Source organism: Plodia interpunctella, chromosome 9, assembly GCF_027563975.2.
Source record: "Plodia interpunctella isolate USDA-ARS_2022_Savannah chromosome 9, ilPloInte3.2, whole genome shotgun sequence".
NCBI lineage: Eukaryota > Metazoa > Arthropoda > Insecta > Lepidoptera > Pyralidae > Plodia > Plodia interpunctella.
The window spans coordinates 8541548-8560908 of NC_071302.1; the positions used below are offsets into that span (position 1 = coordinate 8541548).

Genomic DNA, 19361 nt, shown 5'->3' on the forward strand with positions numbered 1-19361 from the left:
CAGAGGCAAGCACTTTACCACTGCGCCACCGAGCTCGTCGTCTCGTCGAGATTAATTTTTATTAGAGCGATCCTCTATTCCAGTTGTATTTTATCAATAAAAATGTTATTAAATGTATTAGCTATTTCGGTCGAATCCGTCAATCATCTATATATATTATATAATTCAACTAAACTGTCTTGGAAAATCGTTTGGCGAATTCTGTAATTTGAACATTAAAAATTGGCGAAGCCGCGGGCAAAAGCTGGTTTATTATATTAGTAGAATTTATTATTATTTGTCAGTTTGTCACGTCATAATTATAGTTTACAATATATAATATTTTTCAATTTGATTGATTCATTCATATTTTAGAAGTTCAGTTTCAGTTAACATTTAATAATCTTACGATCTACCGTATGGACTTTTTATAGGTATCTTATATAGGTCTAAATTTTTCATTACAAACCATTGCTCTCAATTTCAATTACCATAAAAAAGTCCTTGCTAGAAAACTGAATAAAATATAGCCTATGTCTATCTTTACATTCCATTCTATAAATTGGTGAAAGAATTTTTTAAATCGGTGCAGTACTTCTGCATATTACCCCGAACATACAAACTCACAAACTTTTCCTCTTTATAACATTAGTATGGATATGGAGATATGAATAATATGGATGTCAGTATATTTTTGTAAATCGTTTCTTTAATTAGACTTAGATAAACATTTATTTTTATTTTTACGATCTAGTTTAAACTTATGTAATTTTGTGGTGTATATAGGTAGTAGGCAATTTTTTTTCGTAGATACCCATAGTCGCTACATGTAGGTTTAAGTTTTTCTTTTAACGCGAATTCATGTTGGCATTAAAAGGATTTTTACTTTCTTCTATGCACGAGGTGGAACACGGTACTATAATAATTACTATGTTCATTCTGTAGTGAATAATTTTGATGGCGGGGTGAAACACAAATTTTGTTTGAGGTAGCGTCTGTAGTTGTCACTAATCTCGATGAAAATAAATAAAGTGGCGTGCTTTCAACTCGCTCTTGACTGGTTATTTTCTATAAAAAAAGCCTTCACCTGTGCGTTATTTGTTAATAATACAATAATTACAATTTCTAGTATTAATAGTCACTAACAAGGCGATGACGGGCGGATGAACGTACTTACGGACACGAGGAAACTATAAAATTTATTTCGAAACCCTCAAATCTACACGTACTGCTGAAGTACTCGTACGTGCAATTTAAAAAATTTAGTGTTTCAATTTCATTAACAGAAAACATGAAGAAGAAACAATAAAATATTGAATTGGTTGGTAAATTATTTTACTTTTCATTTGACAGCGTTTCAACATCAACATTGTGAATCTCAATAAAAAAAAACATTGAACATTTATGTAGTTTTATTCCAATTTCGTTTTATGCACATTAGTGATATTTTACCTTAATGAAATTATTTTTGTAACAGATACTAACAATTTTTTTGTATTTCAGTTGTAGGTTCGGTAACCGCTAATGTGAAGGGAGAACTGCATTTTATCCAGACAAAAAGCGGGCATCTGCAACTGATCTACGAACCATATATATTTGTGACGGATAGTGTACGCAGTGGCAGGACATTTTGGCGGTGTATGGAGTATGGAAAGAGGTGTCGCGCTAGGATAACATCTAAAAATAATGTGCTCCGAATAACTAATCCTGTGCATAATCATGTCGAAAATCATATGCAAAAGATTTCGCGCAAATATGAACAGGGCGAGGTTGTGACTTGTCCAAGTGTCTAGACACTTAACTTTTGATGTGTGCACGAAAATTGTAATAAATATGTAAGTATTTTTAAGTGTGTGGTAATGATAATGATTTTTCAAATCTTTTATCTTGTTTTTATTCGTGAAAAATCTTGATTGTTTTGGAGAAGGAAAACTATGATTTAGTCAGAGATAACTTAGAAATAATTCAAAATTTACAAAAAAGAAGCATGTGTTTGTTACCCTTTCCCATAAAATAGTTTTTTGTTAAATTATGAAGATCTAGTTTTGAAGAAAAATAGTCACGTTATAATTTAATTAATTTTTCAATTAAGGCCACGTTCTTCTGAATCGACCTTCGGTATGAGAATTAGGGATAAGGTGAAACTATATTATGAATTTCAAGGGATGAAGCTTCTATTGCCAATATATGTATATTATTATTATAATAAAAAATCTAGCTTGAAAAATATTGAGATACCTATATGTTTTTCTATATGTATCTTTTGCATACATTTTATTATTTGAATTGTAAATAAATATCTATTATATAGTTATCGACCAGGTGAATAATTACACAATTAATAATGCCCGAGCACTTTGAACATGGACAAGTCATTTCGGGCAAATTCGAATTGGGCATTGCCTCGACAATCCCGTCCCAACATCATGAATAATATTGTGTGGTTGTTGGTTGAGAGATTTGTTATAATAAGTAGCACCTACGTTTATTTGGCTTTTCGGGGTCTGTTTGAGTTATTCTTTTTAATACGAGCCGTTAAGTGTCCCACTGCTGGGCAAAGAGCTTCCTCCATTCATTTGGTCTATTTTAAATACGGAAACATTTTTATGTTATGGTAATGAAGAAGTCCTATTAACAGCAGAAGCTTATGTTACGGCTACGGTGCTACGGAGCTACGATTTTCGCTTACCATCGCAGCTTCGGTTTGGTGACCAGCCTCGGCCGCTGCAGCGAGCGTTAAAACCACTGCTAACGCTGCGCTAAACCCATCGCTGGCTTTTTTTCTGTCACTAACTTTTGTAGTTAAAAAGTGATAAACCATGGTTCAAATTGTTCTGTCCCAAAGTCTTCCCAATAAGTGGGCATTTGATAGCGTACAATAGTCACTTGATCCATAACATGTATATTTTTATGGATTCCTTCCTACAATCTCTTTTTGATGACTTACAGTTCCACCAAATACAGGTTTTCAGTGAACGTAGCCTTAAATGTAATTTCGTAGTAAGTACATGAAAGATTGTGATCGAATAGCGTAGATTTTAATGTAATTTAGTAAAGCTTGAATAAAATTATACGATTATTTCTTTTTTGTCTTATTCGGAATCGTCTGTGTAATATCAAAGAACAAAAAGTTATGAATTCAAATAGATTAATTAGCGGTTGTGTCGATGTCGGTATTGGGACAGGAAAGCTGCAGGTCGGGTACACAGTGACCCAGCGGGGCGCGCCGGCGCTGTTAGTAAACGGGTATGGGTACGTGGCTCGCAAGCGGCGCGGGCCACGTGTCTACTGGAGCTGCCGCAGCCGCGGACAGGGATGCTGGGCGCGCGCGCTCACCCTGCACGGCGCGCTCGTCACCTGCACCGCCCGCCACAACCACCCGCCGCACGCCCCGGCCCAAGAGGAACACACCAGTATAGAGAGCCTAATAGAAACCATACCGACATCCAGTCAATAAATATTTCAAACGTGTCTTGTGTACTTTATTCTTGAATCTTTGCATGCTTGACTAACAAATTAATCTTTGGGGCATGCATTTTTCTTTTAACTTTATGGTGTTTTATGTATAGTGATGGGATGGTGTTGGTGTTTTTTTTACAGTTGAGTTCGTGATTTCAAATCGTGGTCGACGTCACATGCGATTGGGAGGATTTTCATTTTATGCCGAAAAGGTATTTCCGGAGAAAAATAAAGTGCGATGGCGGTGCACGCGGCGCACTTGCCGCGCATACGCGCACACCTTGCACGATCGCATCTTCGCGTTGAGTAACGTGCACTCCCACGAGCCGCCGACGTTGCTGCCCGTCACGCTCCCCGCGCTCCCTCCGACGCCCGCTTCCGCAGCTCAACGTGCCTTCGCTCAAGCTGCACTCGCTGCTCAAGCGAAGTCAATGCTTGATGAATAAACCACTAATTTCTATCCAATCCCACCGCTAATGCATATATGTTTCTGCTCTAACACATTGTAAAACTTTTCCACAAGCGTTATGGTAAACTTTAATGTTTAATCAAAGTACTTGTAACCTGAAATGCTAGTCAAGTCAGATTAATAGACCTAATCTCCGGTTCCATTCGCAGCTCTTGTAGAGCTAGTTTAATTTCGAATCTTGTTTATGTAACCATCTACTTCTGATTTTCTAGATCATATGGAGTTTCAGCATTCATCGTCATGTTAGTGATGTGTCATAAGTTATTTATGTTTAGATATTTATAAATATATAACTATGACAAAATTATTTTATTTCCTAAAAAATACTTTCCGATTAAATATCGATTGCTGAATTTCCTGTTTTGAGACAATATTATAGCACAAAATAATTTTAATCCGTAACAATTTACAGAGTTGTAATTAAAAATTAAGTTAAAGCTAATGAAATTTTTTCGGATGTTACAAATATAGATGTTTATGATCTCATTAAATATGTAGTCGAAGTGTAGTACCTAGATATTAAGAGTATTTAAAAGATCAACAGTTAAGATGTTCTACAGTGTAAGCAATAATTTATATCGGTAGATTACAAACAAATAAATAGTGGATAAAAATTTGCTTTCATATTAATTAGTTGATTTTCATTTCATATGAAATTATTGTTATGGGTAATAGAAGTCTGGTTTTTAAAAATGTCATTATTAATTTGCATTGAAATATACTATTTTTTTTAGAAGCAACACCTTACATGTTTGCAGTAACTTGTATTTCTTTAACTAATATGTGCTTTCTAACAAGTGGTCATGGGCAAATGAAAGGTTTAAAATTAACTTGCACTATGGTATCATGGTGTGCCCATTTTAATATTTGAATTATTCGTGATTTTTGTTTCATAGTATATTTCATTTCGATAGAGAAGTACGTGCGACTGAGCGTGGGACCAGGTGGACGACCAAGGCTATGGGTGCGCGGGCGTAGCTTCTATGCGGCGCACACAATGCGCTCCGGAGTAGTGCGCTGGCGGTGTACAATGGGCGGCTGCGGCTGCAAGGCTTACACGCAGAAAGGCACGCTGCACAAACTGGTAGGGGAGCACAACCACGTGGGTCGGTGCGGCCGACGCAGCGCTGCAAAGCCAGCCAAGTCGGCCAACCCGACTTCGTCGCCGCCTACGCCGCTGCTGCTGCCACGACTACCTCGCCTCGACTTCGACAACTTTGATCCCAACGCATGGGTCGTTCGCTATTAAATTATCATAGTCAAGGTACAAAGTTTGAGTCTTTAGAAAGTGCATTTCCACTTTATTTTTAAGGGCTGCGTGTAGGCTTTGAAATAGTTTATTTACATTTTTATTTCTTATTATACCGCTGGACTCAAGATCTGGAGTTTATGCGAAAAAGTGTGCATATTTTATCTACTCAAATAAATTCGAATAATTATATTTACCTAATTCGCATCTCATATTTCTGTCTCTGAAAGCAGTGATAATAGATTTTGAAAATTAATTGTTAAAGCAGACGATAGAGGCGAGTAAGATAGGGCATGCTATAGTTTTATTGTACAGCGACAACGTCAATATATTTCCGCATGTATGATGTAAATTTTCGTGCCATTTAGATTCAGTATACAAAAATATTAGTAAATTATATTTTATCTATGTGTCCTCGTGATAGTTTCTCAGGCAGATCAAAAATAAACAATGATCTCATTTAATTTATACAAAGATATATTCTGTTGTTTGTTGGCGTGAAATTTGATTAGTTGCTAGAATAGGTAGATTAATTTTAAAAAAACTTTTCGTGAATTCCTCTATAGGCTTTAAGATTTACTTAGGATAATTACTTAATTTTAAGGGTTGTCTTCCTTAGTTTCTAACTGCCACTTAATTTTTTTACTGTTTTCACCTAAATACGTCATGGAATTATCATGGTTTATATTATGGTGAAACCATAATTACAAACATATTGTTGTTTTATCTTTAATAGTCCCTAGTCATTAACTATGTGTATTATGTATTTATAATTATCTATAAAAAATATTAAAATCTTTAAATTTGTTGCTAACGAAAATCAAGCAAGGTAAGTACTTGCTCTTCCTCAGTTAAATTATACTTTAAGTTAAAATATGTTTTGTCGCTATCGCACGTTACAATACTTGACATTGTCAGAACGAGATAAACATATGATATTGTAGTGTAAAGTATGACTTAACTTTTATATGAATAAGAGGGCTAACACTTTTGTTTAGATTGTGAAATAACTGCTCACTGTAAGAATTTCTTGCGATGCCAAATATTTTATCGAAGTGTCAAAGTTTGCTCATTATTGATCTCATGGAGAATTGTATGTAGTGCCAAAATTTTGCATGTGACTTCTGTAAATATATTTTTTTGTTGTCGAGTACATAATGGAATCGAAAAATTATGAGTTGTGTATGTGGTAAAATTGTGTTGATGTGCCAAATAAAAGGTCTAAAATCATGGTGTTTCTTTTTGGAGACTGCGTTGCATATTAAAGTTATGGGAATAAAACAAGTATTTTCTTAATACCTGAAGCCTTTCCTAAATAATTTAAGCTTCGCGTTCGGTTGCATGACTATTTTATTTATATTATATAATACAAAAATCCGCTCGAGTCAAATACCTTATTTATTTTAAACTGCGGTAAACTGACACGAGCTGGATTTAGTTAATTTAGCGATGAAGTTTACCAACTTTACTGATGTATGTGTTTTCCGCAGCGCGTTTCATCCGGGCTGGCAAAGGTCGTCTGCTCCTGCATCGAGGTTACACATTTCGTTTGAAGAACAACTTGGCACACGGCCGCAAGCAGTGGTACTGTTCTTCGCGGTTGACTTCACGTTGTCTTGCTGACGTTAACACCGAAGGGCCGGAAGGACACGAGCGTATCGTCCGTTCACGTTACGCTCACAACCACGCGCCTCCCAACGTGCGTCGTTTCGCGGACGGCCGGTACGTGGTCCGAACGCCGCACCAGAGCGGGCACCGCGCGCCAGCTCCCATGGACCCGCACCATCAGCTGCTGCAGTTGCAGCACGCCCTGGCACTGTACGCGGCGACTGCCCACGCCACTGCAACCGCTAACGCCTCGGCAGCAATAACCACCACCTCCACTGGCTCCTCCGCGCAGCCCTCGCCGAACCTAAATACCTCACCGAATCACGCTCTGCCGCCCAATGCGCAACACCAGGTGGCTGCCATGCCACTTCTCGTTGATACACCCTGCAAAGAGGAAGACTAACTCTTATTACTATCTAAATTTTCTCTATACTCGAGGTTCGAGTATGTTCACGATTTTGGTTTAATCGATATATTAACGATATGGTAAATTTATCAATCATTCGATATTTTCTGAACGCCTTTTGGCACACCAGTTATAGCATAAATTATGTAGATTAATTGTAACGTTAATTTAAGGGGATAAGGTATCGTTTAGGATTCAGCGATGGCTATTGTTGGGGTTTATTAATCATCGGTAACGTGAATGTATGTTAAACATAGGTGTTGTGGTGTTTTGAATGTTATGACCAGTGAAGGCAACAAAGGGACGACCAGAAATACCAGTAAGTTTTGAGGCACGTAGGTTAGGCGGTCTCTACGAGACCTAAGAGGTTATAGGTGTGGGTTATTTATGGAATCAAATAAGGAAAATAAGAATGTTAAATGTGTAAGAACTTTCTGAATGTGTATGGTGTCATCTCTTATCGATGTCAAGATTAGATAGGTGGTTATTATCCGGAAATTGGTCGATTTTAGCGTTTTGATTTATGGCTCAGTCGATCCGTGCAGCATCATCCGAGAAAATGTAGCGCTAAACAGATAGAGGGGGTACTAGCTGGTCAGGAGATAGCCGATAGCCAGACACCGGTCAGGTCAGAGATGTTGCGTGCGAACTCGAAAATGACAGTCGAGACGAGAGCGTGGTAAGGCTGCGCCCTGCCTCCGGGCCAGGGTGGCGGCAACGCGTCGGAGACTGAATGCGGAAACTTTGTTCGAGAAGCAATAATATGTCCCCATGACTGGTACTTAGAAATACTAATTTATTTTGAGAAAGTAATTTTACAACTTTTCAGATATTGCTACTTAGACATTTAGATGTCCGCCTCCTTAATCTATAAGAATATACATTAGCTATTGAAAATATAAAAAGTACTCACCTACCGCGGTGAAGAGCCGACTCGTGCGCCGACGGCGCGCACGGTCGACCAACCGCGCAGCCTACAGACAGGCGATGTTGTGCTCTTCAGGATTGATTTAAGTACTTAAGCTCAATCAACTAGCTACCTCTTCACTTTTTATACGGGTTTTACAGATTAGTTTAATTATACAATTTTATACATGATGAAATACTCAGAAGCTTTACTCGAGTAAGGTGTTAGATTAAGCACGTAGGTTAGGTTAGCATAGGGAGCGCGCGCCGGGGCGGCCGTGGCCGCGCAGGGTCCGGCGCGGTTCTACTACCTCTAGTTAACGGAACTCAACTACCTCTTTACTTAGTTTTAACTCGTATTTCGATAAATCGCTGTTGACGACTTTTAATATAATATAATAAATAGGCACTTTTTGAGACTGTTGTCTAAATATATTTTATGGATTGTTTTGAAATAATTTGTTGCTTGTCAAATAACTTATATTCTTAAAATCGTGTTCCCGCTTTTATCTACCACTATGATTTAAGTACAAATTTTACTAATTTTTATTGTTATAAATGTCTTATTTACTACGAATTTGAAGTCTCTTGTGTGCGATGTCGATTAAGTGTATCGTCTTGATGTTTGAATCATGTTCGTTCGATCGCATTACTAACTTAGTAGAGTACTTAAATGGATGTGGAGAAATTTGCATCTTTGTATTTATTGCTTGTGGAATTTTATGCTGTATTCCAAATTATCTCAATAATTTTTCTGGACCACATCACTGTTGTGATATGATTATTGTTGATGCGTTCGTTCTGTCGTTCACATATAACTTCTGTCTGATGTATGTACCTGAGATTAATTACACTAAGCCAAAAAGGAGGGGCAAGGAGCTTCAGCAGCCGTGGCGTAAGCTAACAACTGTAATTATAATGAATTAATTGTAAGTTATCTGTATAATACTATATTAGAGCAATGACAATATAAGTCAATTATTTAAGATACGATTTATGAGTTAGAATAATTAGGTGTTTCACATCATTCTCACTTTGTAAATATTGATTTATTAAAAATGTATTTCGCAATATTAACTTCGCTTGATATTTTTCCTCTAATATTTGTGACGTTCCAGCCGACAGTTATCGGCCGTTTGAAGAAAGGAATGGTGGTTTGTCTATATTTGCTCATGTTGTTAAATGATTGAATCTCTTAGGTAGTGAATTTGCATAATAACGTATTTAGATTTGAGATCCGCTACCGCCACGGCTCCAGCTGACTTCTGATTTCTGACAGGTTCTGCTCTTGTAAACGTAACTACCTCATTTACTGTTACAACTCCACAAAAGTCTTATTCATAGCGTAATTTTATACTTATACCATTATATTATAAGATTTCTTTGGTTCTTGTACGGGGTATGTTTTGTGAAATCATATTAAATTGTACTTATAAATAACCGTTCGTTTCATTTAGCCTTTAAATTTAGTATTTTTACAGCCTCAGTTTCGTTTTAATTATGGTTACTAATATTAGTCTGGTTTGTAAATAACATAGATGACTGACAAATTAATTTTCCATAGGTATAAAATTTCTGAAATCTCGCCGTGGGAAAATAATCATGATGGTGAATACGTTTCCGTTCTGTGAGGAATCGAAGTTGCGGGACAAGGTGATCTGGCGGTGCACATCGAAGAAGACGAACTGCAAGGCCCGGATCCACATGCTGGGCTCGGACGTGGTGGCGGTGAAGGGCATGCACAACCATCCTCCGCGCGCGCTGTGTCTGCCGTCGCGCCGCGCGGGCGCGCGCAAACCCGCCGACCTGGCTGCCTTGCATGCCGCCACCCCCATCCTCACTCCACAACACATGGATGCTCTTGCACTCCAAAGCCCAAATCTTGAATAAAAATCTTTTTCTAAAACTTATACATGTGTAAAGGAGGTCAGCAAAAATGACACCATAATACTTTAACTAATCAATAAGATGAATTTTAGACTGTAAGTATACTATTTGCATTGTTTAAAAATATTTTAATGTTAGTTTTAAATATGCGACGAAGACAATAATAGTTCTCAATTTATGTAAGGAATGGGATTCAAATGAACCGAACGGCAAAACATGACTTATGAGCGAGAGCTCACTCGGACGATAATACGTGACAGTTACAATTTTGATTACTCGTGATGATTTCGATAAAATTTGCCTCGGCTACAAAATACCTTAATATATATATTACTGATAACTATTGCCACCCTGCTCTGGTCGTGGTAGTCTTTGCTTAATATCTGGTCTTGAAATAATTGCTTAATATCTTTTAACTATCGATTCGAATTTTATCAAAACGGCTTCAGCTGTTTTGCCATGAAAGCTGACAGACAGACACTTTGCTTTGCATTTGTAATATTAGTATTTTGAAGAAATTCAACGTAAAAATGGAAGAAAAAACCACGAATGAACAAAGGGAGCAATTTTGTTTCCAATTTTTCAATATATGCGGTCGCAAAATTATAACCATAATACTGCCGAATTCATCCATCACTGCTGCTGACGTAGCTGGTAGGCACACTTTGGAATTGAACTAAGTTCGTATCCATGTAATTAAAACAACACTTGTACATTCAAATATTTGTTATAAATTACTTTTAAATATTCTTGCAATGCTTTGTGCTGTAATTATCAATTATTTACTAATATTATATCAAATTGTGATAAGATTCAACATTCTATAGAATTAGTGACAATTATTAGTATTTTAATGTTTTAGTTGTGTAAATTTATTTAACATTCATTGTCAGTCGAACTTAAGACAATAAAAACTAACTGTTTTTATACGTCCAACTGACAGATAATGTTTATACGGTACTTATGATAAAATATTGATATTAATGTTATCAACTCAGCGTTAAGTATTTATTCGACGTTGCTAAATTTGAAAATTTTAAATGCCACATTGAGCCCACTTGCGTCGTCATCATAGCTATAAAAAACAAGATTATAGTAAAAAATAAAGTGTTGCTTTAAATATACATTTTAAACTATGTTTTGAGCAAAACTTTAAAGTTGTCTGTTTCTTTCAAGTTTTATGTAAGTTAGGTTGAGTTTAAAAATGTATTAAGATCTTTTTTAACATCCAAGAGTAAATAAAAACGTTATCTTCGTTTTCGATTAAATTATAGATTAATAGAAATTGTTCGCTGTTGGGCTCAAGGTACGGCTTATATAAAAAAGTGCCTTTTGGGGGACCATATCCAATGTGAGAATGTCAATTAGACTTAATTTGTAATTGAACTATTATACTACGAACATTCCTTATTTTTTATCGCGTCTTTTCATGTATAAATATAAATTTTGATATATCTTTATGATGGTTTAAAAGACATTGTTAAATTTTGTCGAGAGTATTACTCCTAGACTATTAAATATTACGGTTAAAATTTTTTGTTTTATTTTTATTATCATGTAGAGATTCTTTTATATTTAAAAAATATATTTTTCTAGAATGTAGATTTTTTAAAGACTGTCGAAACTAAAAATGCCTATGAGTTTACACTCATATGGGAAACTGTAAAGTCGATACTTTACAGATTCCCATATGGTCGACATCGTAAGTAAAAGTCCCTAATGAATCTATTTTGAATAAATGATACTTTATTTATCAATTTGCGGTTTTTTCATGTTCTGGAATAAATATAAATGTTTTTATTAGGTGTGAGCAGCAAAGTAATGGCGCAGTTCAGGTTCGGGCGGAGCTCCCGGCGGCAAGGGCCCGTCATCTTCTCGGGGAAGTTCTCCTTCACCAAGGAGCAGGAGCTGCCCAACGGCCGCACGCGCTGGCGCTGCGCACACACTTCCGGGAAATGCCCTGCTAACATCTACACTGTCGACACTGACGTCGTCCTACTCTACGATAAGCACGATCACCAATGAAAATTGTATTGATTACAGCATAATATTGTCCTATATTGGCGAAGCCTTGTATTTATCAAATTTTAGATTAGATCGCTCCAAGCGATTTAAAAGTATCAGTATAATTCCTATTTATGTCACTATTCAGTAATTACGTATTACTTGACGTAACTAAATATACATTTATCATAATCTATGCTTTTTCCTGTGTAATGTTATGAAATATGAACAAAATAAAAAAAGGCAAAAAGAATTTGGTCGTAGGCGATTATTCTTATTGCGAAGGTATTCCTACTTACTGGGTTTGCTCTCGTTCTAAGGCCATCCAGTGCAAGGCCACCGCTAGGACCAACAAGAAAGGCGAGGTCACGTTTTCATTATTTATACTATTATTTTTAGGATTAGTTATATCTAGTTTTTTTACAGAACTATCAGCTGCGTACATTCCGACGGGTCGGGGCAAAAATAATCTTGTTGTTGGTGGCTATTCGTATTGCGAAAGTACTCCTACTTACTGGGCATGCTCTCGTGCCAAGCACCTCAAGTGTAAGGCCATCGCTAGGACCAACAACAAAGGTGAGGTCACTTCCATCCGCAACGTCCACAACCACGACAAACCGCGATTCTATTCAAAGACCACGAAGAAAATGGTAAACTTGTAACTTAGTGATTGATTTTGTTAAATTTAAAAATATAATTCTGTCAATTAGTTTAATTTTTTACTCACCTTCCAAGTATAAGTGTGTGTGGTGGGGGTGTGTGTCCAAGTATAAGTGGGGGCTTACCATCATCTCTTAACGTGATCCACTTTACGACCTAAACTGAACTGCATCGCAAATTCGTACCATCGACTTAATTTTTAGTATGAATGCGATTCATTTTAGGTGCCTAAATTGAACTGAGTTGCATTGAAATCGTTCTGTAAAAGTTGATGGTAGGCCTGCTGTACTGTATTTACCAAAACGCGGTGTCCTCGTATTTTAAGAAATTTTAAGATGTTTTATGATCTATCGAAAAATGCTTGCAGAAACTTTTTATTTACCATCACGTGCGGGGAAATCGGTCCTGATATTCAGAAGCAACAAGTTTTGGGTGAACAACCAGTACAGGGATAAGTTGAATTGGGCCTGTCGAGACAAGGACACCACAAAATGCGTGTGCAGAGTGCAGACAAACTTGGAAGGCCGCTTTATCCGCGTCAAAGGATTTCACAACCATATGCCTAATTTTACTCGTCAAAATTTTTACGCTCCCGCTCACGCCGAAAAGATATTTTCTGAATTGCACACGACGGTAAAAATCACGTAGCATAATTTTATATAATTAAAATAATATAAACATTCATTATAAAACAATAAATACGGTAGGTAGAGAAAGAGAGAGTTGAGATACTTTCAGTTTTAAATTAATTAAGGGAAGTAATGAACTAATGATTATATTCATCGTTCTTAAGACCTAAGTAAATCCATCAACGCGGTGGCTGTGTATTCTGTGATTAGTACATACGTGTGTGTTATGAATATGATTATAATCAGAAATCTGAGAAATCGACGGAAAGAATAATACCCATATAAAAACAAATATTAACAATTGATATAATATTTAGTTGGTGGTAGTCTAAATTGCAGATTAAGAGAGATTATAGATTTACTTTGATTTACACATGTTTCAAGTCATGATCTTTTTTGCAAATAGAATATTGTTTTGAGATTTTTCCAAAGGTACAATAAATACGAAAATAATTGCAAAAAGAGTAGAGTGAATATTTCTGAAATTTTATATTTTTATTTATCTCCATATAATAAGATCGTAACAAAATATCAATTCGTATTAGGTATATTGAGTACTTTTCTACCGTTTAAAGCATTTCTTTCCGATTATTGTTTATAATTTTGTAATAGGTATGATTGAAGTACACGTCATTTCATTATTCCAGGATTTTCACACTTAAAATTTTTGAGGTTAAGTATATTATATGATTGGCTTTAAGTTTTTGTCTTGTTTAGTGTAAGGTTTTTATTTTAGGACAGGTTATAAATTATGTGCGTTTTGTTTATGTGATATATTTTTAAAGTGTGATAAAACGTGTCTACCTGTGTTTTATTCATTTTAACAATGTTTGATTTCTGCAACCAACTCATCGACGCAATTTTAAAATGCATTTTTACATACTGTTCAGATCAGAATATGTCGTATAAAGAACTTCTCTAAATAAACTGTTTTTTTTTAAATTGATTTTCATTAATATTACGTACGTGTGAAAGTATTGCCTCCAAGGAAGTCCTCCGCAGAGGTCGCATAAAATAATAAAAGCAGGCATGAGTACTTATGTTTGCAGTACATTGGAGCGTGTCCCGACTCGGAAACCCAGTGTTGGTGATGGGCGGGTGGCGGTTCCGGCGCTGCGGGCGACCGTGCGGCCCGCGCCAGACCTGGCTTTGCATCAAGTCGGACACGGGCTGCCGCTGCTATGCCGTCACCATGTTCAACAAGCTCGTCGCCACGGGATTCCCCCACGAACACGATATTCGTAAGAGGAAGCAACGACGCCAAAAGCATCGTAAAAGCGCTCTGCACGTCGCGTTAACAAATGGACACTTTTAGTTAGTTTATGTGGTCTCTTATGATCATTTTATTTTCGGATTAAAATATTCGGGCAATATTTACAATTTACATGATTGTTATCAAAATTTTGTGATATATATTTTGAAGGGTCTAGTCTTAAATATATATTTTTTTAGTTTTTTTTTTAAATTATAACGATATGATCTTATTTTTTGCTTTATTATTTTATATCCTCATTACGTTAATTTTATTATAAATTTTTGCAATTTCACACATTAACCTAGATACCATATTATATATTTCTCATACTTAGTTATTCTTGTAATAAATGGCAAAAAGACTAACAAAGTTATGTTTAGTTACAGGTGTTCAATCTCCATCCGGCAACACGAGCGAGCATCCTCCGACGCTGGGTCTGCCGTTTCCGTTTCCCTGCTTCCCCGGGCAGTTCCGGTACTGCTTGAGCAAGCGCGGGAAGCCAGCCATCGAGGTGGGCGCGCACCGGTTCTGCTTCAACGGACGCGCGGCCAGTGGCAAGGTGTGGTGGCGATGCTCCCGGAACCCCCGCTGCCGCGCTGCCGTCCACACCTTCGGTCTCCGCGTCGTGCAGATGAACAGTGCTCATACCTGCGGGGTTCGCGCGACGCCTCTCAGACCCATGTTCTAAATTCCCACTTTCTGTAACATCTGGGCCTATTGTCATAAACGAATTCTCGTAAGTGACCAAATAACATCTATTACGAAAGCGACGGGTAAGGTTAATTCGTCCGCATTAGGTAGGGTTAAGGGTAACTCTGCAATTTCGATGAATATAATGTGAATGTTGGGATGGAAGGCGTAGCATACCTAATATGCCAAAAGTCAATTTTAACGTCATCTAAGACCACCGGCTTGTGAAATGTGATGGTGATGGCACAATTTTTGATCTCAATACGTGTGCTTTGGTTCCGAAAGGAGAAAAATGTAATACGTCGGAATTTATCTTTCGAAAGGAACGTAAAACTTTGCTCTTGTGCCTTCCCGCCGGTGGTCCGAAAATAAAACTCCAATATGTAATACGCTTTTACTATACAACTTTACAATAAATCGAAATCTCGCAAACTTTAGTTTGCATAGTAAGAATATTCTCCAAAGAGATTATTATATACCTAGTAATATTATCATAGATATTGCGCTGTGTAAAGTATACGAATCTTTTATAGACTTTAGGATGATCGTCGTCGCGCACAATACAACGGCTTGAGACTGATGTTTATTTTTGACTTGACTGAATAATTTACCGCTTCAGAGATATATTTTCAGATTTTATTTATTTTGTGATTTCATTTCGCCTTTCATAGTAAATTTTGAATTGGCAATAATTTCTATGATAGTAAATATGCTATTAGATTACTCTAGTCGTTTCTGCAAGTTGGTCTGTTTGTCTCAGTTCTGATCTTCCGTGCGCGACGGTTTAGTTGTAGTTTACTGTACAAAGTGATAGTTCTCTTATGATATCCTAAGTATTTTTATACATTATTTTTACATTATTTTTTTACCATTTTATTCGTGAACTTGTATATAAAATTGATGGTTGTTGGAGGGTTGTGCAGGGCCCTCGGTCAGTTGGTTTCGTTTCGATTGAAGGAATGGTTATGTTGTCGTTAGTCTCGAAATGTTAATGGGAGTCACGTCTTGTATACGAATTAAGGAATGTAATGTAACAACTTGTTAAAGTAGGTATCTGCATTTATTGATCAATGAATTTACTTATAATACTCAATGTATACGTTATAGTTAATAAGAATTTCGTTTAGTGAGATTTATTAATTAGGCATTTTAGAAGTTAATTATTTTTTACCTTTGGTATTTTGAGTACTTATTTTATATTTGGCTTCGGCTGTACTTACATATATTATTTTCTATGTTTACCGTTGCGAACGTTAACCACGTCACCAGTACTTTACCAAGTGAATGTATACGATTAGATTGTGTTAACCGTCGTAGTATTATTTGAAAGTATTATTTTGATGTAATGTGATAAGATATTTTACGATGATTTAGCCAGAAAGTATTATGAAGTAAAGGTAGCTATAAGCGGCAGTACTGTTGTCGACCTGAGAATGTTTACGCTGTGTAGTGTCGGTAGTTGAGACAAGCTCTCTCGTGTATAGGTACAAAGAAACGATTATATTGCGCTGATGTAATTCACTCGACTTTTATTTTATAATATTATTTCTTCACCAAATCTCCCTAATATTAAAATTAAAATTTCAATTAACTGGTATTATCATTCTGAAATATAAGCAACACACAAAAGTTTTTGGGATTATTCGTGGGCACTCCTTAGATCAAATGTAACTTTTCAAAGGAAAACTAAGCCATCTAGAATTCTACTCGCTGTATCTAGGAGTACAGCCATCTAGATTTTGCTGGACACTACAGCATTCTGTAAGAACGTCGCATGTTGTGTGTGCATACATTGTGTTTAAATATTTGTTTGTGTATTTATTGTTTATCCAAGTGGTTGTGTTTTGTGTCGCAGATTTGAGAAAAAAGGTGCTTATTTTCTTCTTTATATTTTAGTTATTTAAACCAGGTCCATCTGTTTTATTTTTCTTATTAATCTATTAAGTTAGTTTAAATACTTTAAGCATGGGGCTAACTGTGGCATCATTTCAGGTTGGTTCTACATCCGATCAGCACGGGGCGGCCTGCACCTAGTCGCTGACGGACACATATTTTATGAAGACGGAGGCTCCCATCCCCGTCGCGTCACTTGGCGCTGTGCTAGATCCTACCAGAAAGCTGAACGCTGTCAAGTCGCCCTGTGCCTCAGAGACGGCCGATTAGTTTACTTTCGTGGTAGACACAACCACACCTCAACGTACAATCCAGCAAAACACGAGTCCAGGCGTTTTGAAGTGGACCCGCTGGGCAAGTACAAGATCGTAGCTAGTCCAGCGCCCAGGCAGGTCGCCATGGCAGCCGCCCCCGTCCTCCTGGTGCCCCCTGCTCCTCATACGGCTATACTACTGTAGGCCTGGCGCGACCTCTTGGTTCGCGGTCTGTTAGATGCGAGACAGTGACTGTGCACTAAGAGTGTCGCCAGTTCTAATAATTTTTGTGATGTCCTTACACTTGCTGGTTAGTTTAGGAGGAAATCGGCTCAGCTTCCGAGACTATGTTCTACAGCAGAATTAATGTTATGTACTTTGTTATTATTCCTTCTATATTTATTAATAAGTTACAATCGAATGTAAGGATATTAGTTTCTAGTGATTTGTTTCTCTATTTATTAGAGTTTTCTATCATATCGTATTATGTAGATTTTTCAGACTCATTCGCACCTAGCTACAATTTTTTTAAATGATTTGAAATGATTCGAGTAGATTTAATATTTATTTAACAAGATGTGGTTTAGTGGTAGCGAATTGATCTATATATTCTGCCATTTAATTGTGATGAGCTATGTAGACACGTGTTCGGATTCTGGGTGCAGTGCAAATGTAGGGACAGTATCCCAAAGTTAACAATAAGTGGTGGCTCTGTGTTAGATTAGACGATATTGTCGGTCGCCTTGCACTCAATGCCTTAGCGGCTAATATTAAGACAACTGATATAATATATACTTAACCATTATATAACGTGGATGTGCAATATTCTCTTACCAAATGTTTAGAAATTATGTATACAAATTGTATAGCTTTAATTTAGTGTAGCTGTCTTGTTGATGCTTTTTTATAAAATTCTATTTATACCGCGTTGTAGTCGCGGACTGACTGATAGAGGATGTTACGGAATACTCCAATATTTATTACCTGTATTTAGCGGTAGACGTAGTAGTATCTAAAGTAACAGCTTATGAATAGATGGATACGAAACATAATTTTTATATTAGAAATGTTACATGAAGTAGCGTGGTGATGGTGAGCGAGCAATGGGCGAGAATAGGGCGATGTTAGCCCGCGCTGTAGTTAGTTCCTTTAATTTATACTGATTTTATTATGAGTCGAATATCACGCGATTGCGTTTCTGTCGTTCTAGTTTCATATTCCAAAGATTTTTCTTTTACAAAGAACTGATTCAACTTATATTATATTGATAATTACGAATATTGTTTATTTTTTTGACTACTATTTATACGAATTTATTCATTGTATTAGTGATTATTTATTTTGTAATAGCATACATAATTTATGATAATCATAAAATGCAACATTTATTATTGATTAGATAGTTTCATTGCATTCATTATATTTATTGCAACCATTATATTATATTATTTACCATTATCAGTTTAGTTACAAATTACAACTACTTATGCATAATGAAAAATATTGTTTAAATTCTTCTGAAATAATTTGTGGACAGCGTCTGCGGAACATTTATCGGCGCGTGAAGATGGAGAGCTGCTAAAGATGGGCAGCCACTGGTATCGTCTGGACGCGTGCTATCGCGGCAAGAGGCGGTGGATGTGCGCACGAGGCTGCGGCGCGCGGTTGCATACCGCGGGCAAGCGAGTGGTCTACTCCGAGCTCAGACATCGCTGCAAGATCCTCAATCATACCGTTTGAAGGCAGCTCGTATCAGTTTCACGGTTGGAGCAGACGACTGCATGCGCAGCACGTTTACCAATGTGTAGTGTGTACGTTGAATGGACCAACGTCACTGAAATGCTAACGCATACTGTTGTTGTTACATGTTAGCGTCTTTTGTCGGTGCTAAGTTGCTTTATCGGTAATTTTTACAAAGTAATTGCTATTACTATTGTCCATATATTTTTACAATTTTTTTTTGTATAGGTACTTTGTTATCGATTGTACTTTCATCCTAACAAATTGAACGGA

The 19361-nt window shown here is 36.7% G+C and overlaps 1 protein-coding gene across 50 annotated transcripts in view; it reads left to right on the forward strand.

Moving 5' to 3' along the window:
• Positions 1-19361, forward strand: part of mod(mdg4) (modifier of mdg4) — a 167753-nt gene that overhangs the window by 9310 nt on the left and 139082 nt on the right. Inside the window, exon 5 of one of the 50 annotated variants that reach the window (XM_053749134.1) lies at positions 14892-16722. The exons of 41 other annotated variants lie outside the window; for them this stretch is intronic. In XM_053749134.1, the coding sequence (XP_053605109.1) occupies positions 14892-15199 (308 nt within the window). In that variant the 3' untranslated portion in view covers positions 15200-16722. Of the gene's footprint in view, positions 1-1482; positions 3062-3579; positions 3900-4821; positions 6387-6646; positions 9517-9640; positions 11499-11767; positions 12190-12393; positions 12677-12994; positions 14196-14891; positions 16723-19361 lie in introns of those variants that run through there. 8 more of the 50 variants (XM_053749138.1, XM_053749151.1, XM_053749175.1 and 5 more) reach the window with 8 other exon arrangements.